The sequence below is a fragment of the Daphnia magna genome, unplaced genomic scaffold (genome assembly GCF_020631705.1).
Source record: "Daphnia magna isolate NIES unplaced genomic scaffold, ASM2063170v1.1 Dm_contigs066, whole genome shotgun sequence".
Lineage (NCBI taxonomy): Eukaryota > Metazoa > Arthropoda > Branchiopoda > Diplostraca > Daphniidae > Daphnia > Daphnia magna.
The window spans coordinates 182,230-192,909 of NW_025533119.1; the positions used below are offsets into that span (position 1 = coordinate 182,230).

General features: G+C 36.9%; 1 protein-coding gene, 1 long non-coding RNA gene and 1 other non-coding gene across 5 annotated transcripts; 1 reads left to right on the top strand and 2 right to left on the bottom strand.

Annotated features, from left to right (window-relative positions):
- Positions 1-2,228: 2,228 nt before the first annotated feature.
- Positions 2,229-3,303, top strand: LOC116921988. 2 transcript variants are annotated; one of them, XR_006652618.1, is made up of 4 exons: positions 2,229-2,814; positions 2,905-2,969; positions 3,026-3,211; positions 3,272-3,303. It is a non-coding gene; the product is annotated as an uncharacterized LOC116921988 (long non-coding RNA). The 2 variants fall into 2 exon arrangements; XR_004393783.2 differs by having other exon boundaries at positions 2,229-3,211.
- Positions 3,304-4,178: 875 nt separating this feature from the next.
- Positions 4,179-4,915, bottom strand: LOC123477465. Of its 2 annotated transcripts, none has more exons than XM_045180830.1 (3): positions 4,765-4,915; positions 4,551-4,691; positions 4,179-4,496 (listed from the first exon to the last, which is right to left on the bottom strand). In XM_045180830.1, the coding sequence occupies exons 1-3, from the start codon at positions 4,880-4,882 to the stop codon at positions 4,237-4,239; spliced, it is 519 nt and encodes a 172-aa protein (XP_045036765.1). In that variant the 5' UTR covers positions 4,883-4,915; the 3' UTR covers positions 4,179-4,236. The 2 variants fall into 2 exon arrangements, with proteins under 2 accessions (XP_045036765.1, XP_045036764.1); XM_045180829.1 differs by having other exon boundaries at positions 4,551-4,706.
- Positions 4,916-5,002: 87 nt separating this feature from the next.
- Positions 5,003-10,396, bottom strand: LOC116933370. Its single transcript, XR_006652626.1, has 14 exons — positions 10,330-10,396; positions 10,262-10,284; positions 10,139-10,213; positions 10,038-10,059; positions 8,299-8,379; positions 8,157-8,239; positions 7,979-8,084; positions 6,770-7,186; positions 6,360-6,709; positions 6,114-6,291; positions 5,965-6,058; positions 5,547-5,906; positions 5,370-5,487; positions 5,003-5,307 (listed from the first exon to the last, which is right to left on the bottom strand). It is a non-coding gene; the product is annotated as an uncharacterized LOC116933370 (transcript).
- Between the last annotated feature and the right edge of the window lie 284 nt (positions 10,397-10,680).

Consider the following 10,680-nt stretch of genomic DNA (forward strand, 5'->3'; position numbering starts at 1 on the left):
TATTTTTGGTGACCGTTTCGCAGCTCTCTATCTCACAAGATTCGTCATCTTTTGATAAACATTTGGAAATTCTAAACGCAAAACAGTGTTGGTTAACAAGTCTATTAAACATTGAAGCAGGCTTAATTACAATATTACTTCACAGCATAAGGATTCCACGGATACAAGCCACAAATTCTGAAACCCTTTTGTCCATACGAAGCACACAAATTTTGACACACTTCGTTGAGCAAATGGGCCATGTTCTTCACGGTGACTTTGTTTGTTGGATGCTTTCCTGTCCACTCATGAACTTTAGCCTTCCACAAACCTTTCAAAGGCTTAAAGAGGGCCACATCACAAGGCTGCAGAATATGGGTGGTTTTGGAGGGAAGCAAATCAAGACGAAGTCGTTTTCCGTACAAATATCTGAAATCCAGATATTAATATGACTGCGATTGCCATTCAGATACAGAACAACGGGGAAGTGAACGTCCTTGATCTTCAGTTCTGGAATAAGCTGATGCAGCAACCAATGGCAGAAGGCATCGACCGTCATCCACCCTTTTGTTGTAAAAATGCTTTGAAACCAGGTGGCATTTCCTCTTTTGAAATCCACCACGGCGCCCTTTCGTAAGGATAGATAAGAAAGGGGGGTAAGATCCACCCCGACGTATAAACTGTAGTCAACACAGAAACACCAGTCTTAGTTGAACTTTTCAGTTAGATATATACGTCTTTACAGCCAAGCTCTGCTAAGACTTTCCCTTTGCCTGGTGCAATGAGAAAGAAGCTTTCGTCGCAATTGAAAGATCTCGTGGGGTCCGTGAAAATACCCTCTAAGCCATTGTCACTATGAAACAAAATTTAAAATGAATAAAAATGTTACGATATGTTTTAATGCACTATGTGTTTTAATCGATAAACACACTACGAATGTGAAGTGGTGCATCTAAGTGAGGGTGCAACGGGAACGAAGATACAACAAAAAATTAAATGACGACCAACTTGAAATATTTTTCAACATGCTTAGCCCATTGTTGAAGGTCATGAGGAGTTATTTGGCTCTTCCCGAGATCTACAATTTCCGCCATTCTGAGGGACAGGTTGTGCCGCTTCTTGAACTTTGAACCTTCATTGTTGCAATCACTGGCCTATTTTAAGATCTTATTGTGCGAGCATAAGCAAAATCAAAATTAGCATTAATAAATTTGGTATTTTATGAGAAGTTTTTACTATCTAGGGGAGAGTGGGGTCAATTGAAACGCGAGGGAATTGAAACAAAAAATCTAGCTCTCGACGTATTAGAGGTAGAGATTTGAAAAAATCTGGGGTAATAGCAATAGGGGGTGTTCATTTTTAGAAATTTTTTAAAATTAGAAGCTTTAGTTATCTCAATTAAATTAAATTTTAATCCGCTTGGTTATTTTTATCGTTTTATTTTTCAATTTTACCCACTAAAAGTTCAAAACTATTATTTTAAATAGTACTAAATTAATTTACGTTCATTTCTCTACAATTTGTTGCATTTGTTTTTAAATAATTTCTTTTTAAATTACATAAAATAATTAATTTAGCGAAAACCCATGCGAGGGGCAATTGAAACACCCCTGTTTTTAGCACTAGCGATCGGCCCTGATTAGCCATAATCAGGATAACCGCCCCGCCCCGGAAAAGGGCAATTGGGGCTGAATCAAGGTGCCACTTCGTCAGCCGGGGGGCAAAAATCGAGGTTTACCAGCTTGCCCCGAAAATGACGCCTGAATTAAAACTACGAAATTGAGTCGGGTTTCTATCGTGGCAACCGGGCGAACTCCCCGATTTTCATCAATAATAATCGATTTCCACTCGACCGATTATATTTTTACGTCGATCGATTGATTGCAATTGGGGTTGCATCCCCGATTAGGCACCCCGATACAATACTTATTGAGACCGGGGTTTTAAAATTTTCACCCCGAGCCCCCATCGACCCGCCCTGAGCCCCAAGTTTCGAAACCTGATAGGCAAAATGCGCCCCGATTAGGGTCAGGGCCGATCCTTATTTAGCACCCTTTGCGTGGATGCGTGCGAAATCGGGACTCCTTTTCTTAAAACCGGCAACACTGTTCGGGTAGCTCACTTATGGGGAAACCCATGTTGCTATGGCCCCGACGACATGTTTCAATTGCAACTTGGTCTCCGTGGCCTAGGCCAACGTTTTGGCTCTCCAAATGAGCCAAAGCATTGGCTTAGGGCATCCCCTTTTTCAATGCTGATTTTACATGGGATCACGGGATTCTACCTTCTTTGGTTTTCTCATGTGGTTTTCCCAGCTAGTTTCGTCGTCAGATTTGACATTTGGATTCTTTACGGCCTTTTCTTTTCAAATTTTGTTAAAACTAAATTCGAAATAGAAAGGATAAAATCATGAAAGAGTGGGAAAGAAACTGTTTTTGTGTGGAGGAGTCATTTTATTGTATGTAAAAGATTTCTAAAAATTTGTGGAGGAAGCTTTATTCTACGAATGTACACATTTTTAGGGGTAATAAATGAAATTTAAAAAGTCATTTTTAAAGCCATGGTCAAAATTACAAATCTCTAGGAAATTCTGGATTGATTTCAGGATCTAAAGTTACGGTCAAAGATTCAACAGATTACGTTTATATACTTTTCTCTCGTAAACAACAGTTTTGCTTAACGACCTGCAACAAATTATCTTTAATTTTAATCTTTTGACAGTTTATCCCTGAAGATAAGTTGAACCCAAGTTTCATGAAGGAAACCATAGAGTCATCAAAAGATCAACACCAACTATTTTGGATAAAGGACTATATAGGGATGTTATGTCAGGTGGTAAGAACATTATAGTTTGTTTGCTATCTATGCTGCCATTCTAAGTAGTAAACCTTGAAAACTACCTTCTAAACTGGTTTTATATTTCAGGAAGGATTTCCACCTCAGTACTGTATGTAGCCGAGGAAAAGTAAGATTTACATTCAAAATGGAAGGTACTAACTACACATAAAATGGAAAAATGGAATGGATAAAACAATTTTATTCACAGTTGTATGAACAAAAGAGAAGAAGTACTTCCACAACAAATGCCAGGAGCATTTATGTGGGAATTGCGACTTTGAAAAGCATAGACAACTTTTCAGTCATCGTCGTTGTCATTTATTCCTTGACAACCACCTTGTCTTGTTACGGCCAACGAAATTCGTAAGCCTTGAAGGAGTCATTACAGTCATAGGTTATAATCACTATATTTTTATTGTGTCAAATATCTTCAATTTTTCGTTTTTATTTTCAGACATTCTGATTCCTCTTTACGTTCCAACAGCTTGCATCAACAATTCGTGTTCGGCTGTAGAGTGTTGGAGATTTCAAAATCAATCAACACGTTTCAGTTCACATCATTACAACTCCTAATTACGTAATACATCTGCTGGGCGCTTTCACGTCCTGTAAAACTGCAATGCAGAATTCAGATGGAAATCAAATTGTGCTCCGAGAATTAACCAAGTCTAGAATATTGAATAATAACGAAAATGAAAAACAGCGATTTTTTGTATAGTTTCATGTAAGAAAAATTTTAAACATTAATTGTAAAGCGATATCGTATCAAAAATGATAAAATTTTAGAGAAAAATGGCCGCATTGACGAGGGCTTTCTAAATATATAAAATTTGTGTCGTTTTTTTATAAGAGAAAAATGCTGTCTTGTACCATACTGGTTCTTGTGGACTTAACGCGTGAAGAAAAATGTAATTGACAAGATTTTCTGAGACGGTATTTTAAATTTTACCCTAAATCTTATATATTTAGAAAGCGTTCGTCAATGCGGTCATATTCTTGTAAAATCATGTATGATACGATTCCGCTTTACAATTAATGTTTAAAGTTTTTCTTCCACGAAACTATTTAAAAAAATCACCGTTTTTCTTTGATTTTGCTGGTCTAGCATGAGTTTATCTATTCATTTTTTAATATTTTGAAGTGTTTTCTATTCTCTATCCTTTACTATAATCTGAGTTACATATCGCTTTGAAATATCCGTGTAACAAATAAAAAGCGGTCATGACGGCGGAATCATTTCACAAAAAAATCAAAAGTATTTTACGAGTTATGCCCGGCGGCTTTATCCCGATAACAAAAAATTATAATTCTGATAAACGTAAAACGATTATTCCGATGCATACCAAGAGTACACTGATTTATAAGTTTGAGGAATGTATTTACTACATATGCATGGATAAATGGCCAGGTATACTTTGTTCAAAATTCGTCGTCTTCTTCATAATTATCTTCGTCGCTGTATTCATCGGTGTCTTCTTGAAGTGCTACTAACAGTTCTTCCTCTTTCTCGACCTTTTCTATAAAATCTTCCGGTTCAATTTCCAAGTCCTCACTGATATTTAGATTGAGAGCGTCCGTGAATTGATTCACTCCTTTTTCCATGAGTTCACGGATTCGGGCAATTTCTGTAGTTGCCATTATTGAACGACTATAGTTGAGAAGCGTAACCGGCATAATTTCTGAAGATAAAATCGTTAATACCATTATAGGGTATACATAATAAATAGATTTACTTTCGTAGTTCCTGATGTCATTCTGAAGATCAAAACATAGCGAGGTGAGTGATCGAATAAATTCACCCATTTCCTTTTTAGCTTGGACGATAGCTTCCTCATAGCGAAGAGATAACATCCAGGTGTCGATAAGTTCGTAGTCTTCACCAAGAGATACTAAAAAAATGTTTTAAAGGGGTTACGAAATTTAAACAAAGTAGAATAGAAAACTTACATTTCGTGGTGTCATGCCAAGGAAAGAAACCGGTATTCAGATTTTCCTTGGACACCTTTATACCCTTTCCGCTTAGCAGTTCAACGATCGTATCTACTCTTTTCTTCTTTTTGGACATAATTTTTCTGTTGGCTGTTCGCGCCTTACATGTATCTAATGTCGGTAAGCGGATGCAATACGAGTTATATACTAAATTCTTTTTTGGCTTAAAGATTATTAAAAAATTTTACCAAAAATGTAGCGTTGCGTGTGTGAAGAACTTTAATCATGTGGCATTCACCTTCAAGTTCCTTTTGTAGAATTTCTATGTCCCAGTCGACAGTAAAAGCTTACTGTTAACCAGTTTCACCTGTTTTTTAAATCGCTGAAGTATCAGAGGGAGATCTTCTTTATTTAATCCACGATGATCCAGCATGCTTTGTAGTTTTTTCCCGTATAGAAGTGTTTTGCACCTGTTCAGCCATAAACAAAGAGAAGGAATCATTCTTTTCTGTTTATCGAGGTTGAAGTAAAGAATAGCGCTTGAAATGTCGTCTCTCCTACCTATACAACAAATATTGAACGACAGATTTTTCGAAATTGATAGCAGAACACAAGAAATCTACTAGCTCTGCTCTGATGTTTTGTCGTTGAAACTAGACGGGCCATGTAGGAAAAAACTTGCTCCTGTTCTTCACCCAACATATCCACCCCATCTTTCTCCCAGTGTCCATTGTACAGAACCTACGAAAAAAATTATTTATAAACTGAATTTCTTTGGTCAACAGAAGTAAAATGTGTACTCTACAAGCCCAGAAATGGCCTAAGCCATGGGAACGTGAAAGAAAAGGCACCATGTCCTGAGTAAGTTTCTTGTATTCCGGATTGGAATCAGCAAACAGATTTCCTACTTTAACGGCAAATGGCCAATATTTGCAAATGACGTCGTTGCAAAAAAATTTAGTTCCCTTCTCGTAAGCTTTCAAGTGTTGGAGATATGTATGTTTGTAGGTTTCGCCCTTGAATAAATTGGCGGAATAAACTACCGTATCATGAGTACAACTCATCATTTCAAGCCCAGTGATATTTATATTTCTTTTGCTGTACGAATCACCTCGGGCCGCCTTCCATGCTGAAGAGCCACATACGTCATCTCCTTTGTCCTGATGAGAAGAATATAATAAATTTTGATAACCATTGATATACTCATGTTTTATTCACCGCAGGAATCTTTTTTTCAATTTTTGAAATATGCTCCAACTGTGTCTTGTCATTTGCCATTATGGGATCTTTATACAGGGATTCTCCATGGCGACTAACAAAAGAAAAAAATTAACAGTAATTTGAAGGTTATAAAAATTTTTACGTACTCTTTTGCCGAAGCAAAGCGGTATAGTTTTCTGATGGCATCGGCTTGCATGCTGTGAGGATGACGGCCACAAAGTTTGCAATTCCCGTGATGTCTGAGAATTTCTTTGTCCTTAAGATAGGGAAATATTAAAATTCCCTCCGAGTACGGTTGAATAGAGTGTAGTTGATAATATTAACCTTTTCGAGAAGAAAAAAAAGTTTTGAGAAAGTCTGATATGTATATAAACTCAGCATGTGAGGCAAACCCTGTTGTTTTCCAAGGAGATTTCCTGTAGAGTTTCGATGAATTTCCGTTCAGAGGTCCCAGGGGTTTTGTGTCTGAGATGGTACCACATTCCAAGCAAATCTTCCTCGGTGAAATAAGAATTGTTTGATAATGAGCTGGGCCAATAGCCGGAACACAAATAATCTTCGTTGCTGGCAATCCGAGATGCTTTGCAGACACAACACACAAATTCGGTAGTGTTTAAATCAAATCGGCCTTCCTTGGTTACAACAGCGACTTTTGTAGGTCCACAACTAAGCAGCATTGAATTTAGAGCCGTACACGACTTGTTGATGCAAGCTGTTGGAACTTAAAGAGGAATTGGAATGTCTGAAAATATAAACGAAAAATTGTTTCATATTTGACACATTAAAATATAATGGTCATTACCTATGATTGTAATTACTCCTTCAAGGCTTACGAACTCAGTTGGCCTTAACACGACAAGCTGATTCTCAAGGGATAAGTAACTACGACGATGACAGAAAAGTTCTCTATGCTTTTCAAAGTCGCAATTCACACTTAAATGCTCCCTGCATTTTTTGCAACGAATAACATACGCCGCTGATGAACTGCAGTTATCACAAAACGTGCCTGTATAAAAAAATTTTTCTTCAATTCTTTTAAAAAGATGACGGCTTTGTTCTTGAAATTCCCTCTCTTTGGTCTCCATCCGTTTCTTCCAAATGGTCTCTGACTCTTGGTACTCTTCGCTATTTCTTGAGTAACCTGACTTTTTGATGAGATTAGATTGATGAATTTGAGCTTCAACTTCTTGTATGATCGCAAGAAGTTCTGAGTCATCACCTGAAAATCAAAACCAAATTTGGAAATTTCACACAAGTAGCGAGTACTTTTGAAATAGTTTCTTATACTTATGTCTTGTGAAGTATGAACTGAGACAAGGAAGATCCAGCTATAGGCTGTAAATCATCTATCGAGGTGGGCTGTTGGATAGCTTCAGCAGCCAAGTAACCTCCCAGATAACACAGTGCCGTCCCAGAGACGTCCCAAACACGTCATTTTGAGACGTCTGAGATGTACTTAGAACATACCAGATTTCCAAGTTTACATTCCTTGGACGTCTTTTACGTATGGGTAATGTCCGCTTTGCTGAGATCCCATACTCGTACCTATCTCGCCCCATTGGATAGACCTTGGACGTCATTCGGACGGAATTAGGATGTCAATGGAACAAGTGAGATGCGTAATAAACGTCCTGTATACGAATAGTCTCCTCATTCGTTCTCAATTTTTCCGCTGCATATATTGATAAATTTGCAGCAATCCCGCTATTTTTCATAAAATAAAGAGACTCTATCTATTCTTCAGGTACAATACGAAACTCAAAATAGTCAAATTAATCAATTATAATATGAAACTCAAAACAGTTTAACTTATCAGGTGCAAAATGAAACTCAAAATAGGTAATTTAATCAGTGCATTAACAATCGCACTTTACGTAGAAAATGATGAATTAGTCAGCAATTAGTAGTCGCTATCATCTTGTCGGAGCTCGTCTTCCCCATCTATTTTTCCATCTTCATTGTTCCAAGTTCAAGTTCAAGTTTCAAGAGGCAAGACTTTCACGAAACTCACATTTATTGATATTGTGTTCCTCACAGTCGAAAAATGTTTCATCTTCCTCCATTTCATAAAAGGTTTCAGTTTCTTCTTCACAGTCAACATAAGTTTCTTCATCGCTCTTGATTCATGTCACTGTCGACAACTTTTGCAATGAAATCCTCTTGAAATAGATTGTTAGGGAATGAATTACTTTGACCACTGTTTGATTCACTCGCTCCTGTGACACTTTCAGTAGCAAAGGAATATTTTTCGCCATATTCCTCGTAAAACGCACTATCGGTACCAAATTTTTTCTGAATGCGTCTTTATTTATGTCTTGAAGAAACACTTACATATGCACTTGCACATGCCATTATTGTAAACACTGATGACTCTTTGAAGTTCCAAACGATGGGTCAGTATCGGTATGTTTCCTACCGATAACAAATCAAACATAAAAATGTAAATTAATAAGACCAAAAGTAAATTTAATGCCATATGACGTCGTAATATTTCGTATTATGTCGTAAATGTTAGTCGTAATACGTCAAAGCAAACCACTTAGAAGTTATAAATATCTGTCAGCCATCTAGCGTTAAAATTGTAGAACGCATCGGTTGACTTAATCGTGACTCAACTACAATAACACAATCGGCGTTGAATGTTTCTAAAAGAACGTTATAAGCTCAATCAACAAATAAGGCCCGGGAATCATGGAAAAATAGTAAAAATAATACCTTGTTGAGTAAAAATATCCTATAACTGAATCAAGAAACAGAGAAACTCTTTTCGAGCTTTCTCAAACGACGCAGAACACAGACGCTACAACCCAAGTCCAGAATGAGCGTAAACGTTGCCAAGCACTGTTTAATGAACAGTCAAGTAAAAATATTTTTTCCATAAATTACCAATAAACAATAAGAAATCTACAGCAAGAACGATAATTAAAAAAGCAAATAAAAAATTATTCTAAAAAATAATAGAAACTGCTTACAAAATTTATTGAACTAGCCATCTAGTGAGCGAAACGTTAACTCGGTCGTAAAAGGGAGTGAGCAAATTTCCCCGCGCTGAACAAAGATATGATAATAACAAATCTTCTAAGTGTTGATAAAGAGCCAAAGGAAAAGAACTGGGACGGGCAAGGGACATCGTCGGGGAACCAACGACATATAGCGGAAAACTGAAGTACTGATTTTTTCAAGGGATTGAATTGGAACATCTACTGGATGAACTCTTCGCAGCGGTTCCATTGGTATGGATTTGGAGCCACTATGGGACAACAATTCCTATCTGGGCTTGCATATAGCATATGAATATTTATGAATTAACTTTTTAAAAATCAATTTGAACTTACTTGACTTGGTGTTTTTAAAAGGTTTTGAACGTATTCCGTCAAAAGATATTATTTTTTTCATTCCAGTTTTCCTTGATTCAATACTAAAGATTTCAGATTGAAGACTTTCTTCGTTATTTCGAGATTCGCTGGTCACTTTCTTTCTAGATTTTTTAGGAGGTAATTCCTCATACACAACAGTTTGTTTTCTGCTCTTTTTTTTCCATAACAGATTTTGTTTTAACAAAATTTGAAAAGAAAAAGGCCGCCAAGAATCCAAATGTTAAATCAGACGACGAAACTAGCTAGGAAATCCACGCGAGAAAACAAAAGAAGGTAGTATCCCGTGATCCCATGTAAATTCAGCATTGAAAAAGGGATGGCATAAGCCAAGCTTTGGCTCATTTGGAGAGCCAAAGCGTTGGCTCATTTGGAGAGCCAAAGCGTTGGCCTAGGCCGCGGAGACCAAGTTGTTCAATTACCCCGACATTTTTGCGTTTTTTTTTTCTTGAGGTGCCTCTAGTTTTTTACAGTTTACAGCTAGTAATATCTGTGTAACTCCACCAAAAAATATATTGTTGTGTAGCTAAGATAGTTTGCTACACAATTATAAAATTTTTGGTTTCATTAAATCAGTATTTTAGTCAGGGGGACCGAAAATAGGAAAATCGTTTCAATTGGCCCCACTCTCCTCTACCAATTAAATTGGACCCACAGAAATTTCAAGGAAGTTTCTCTAACAAATTTCCTTTTTACTTTCGCTACTCAGTTCACGGAACTTTTAAAAATAACATTGAAATTTGAATTAGAAATACCTTGCGACTTAGTGTCGTTTTGGAAATGCCGAACACGCTTACGATGCTTCGATATGATCCCTCACCGGAGACGTACGTTGCTACCGCATTTTCGAGATCCTCGCTTGTGTAAGCCATCTAGGAAAGCAAAAGGGGATAAATTCAATGCAAATAATAAATTTTTACCGTCAGCATATGTTTATTGCTATCTAATATAGAACAAATATTTCAGACGAGTATTAATTATTTGTTACCGGTGTCCTGGTTTGAACCACGATTCTTATGAAAAAGAGACCAGTGCTTTACCTCTGAGCTACCCATCTCTATAAACAGTTGTGTATATTTAGACCATATTTCAATGAAACCGCAAAATGCAGTAAAAAATATTGTTGTACGGGATATAATTAAACTTTAGAAGACGTACTGTTGCACAGCAAAGAAAAGAAAAAATGAAACATTTTTGTTAAACAACCAATGCTAAGACATGCACCAGACATCTTCGTCACAAGAGCCGAACACTCATCCACAGTGCTAACCTGGTAGCCCTATAAAAAAAAATTGGCCATTCAATGCACTCCTAAAAGAGTGTCCTAAATTTGCGCGTT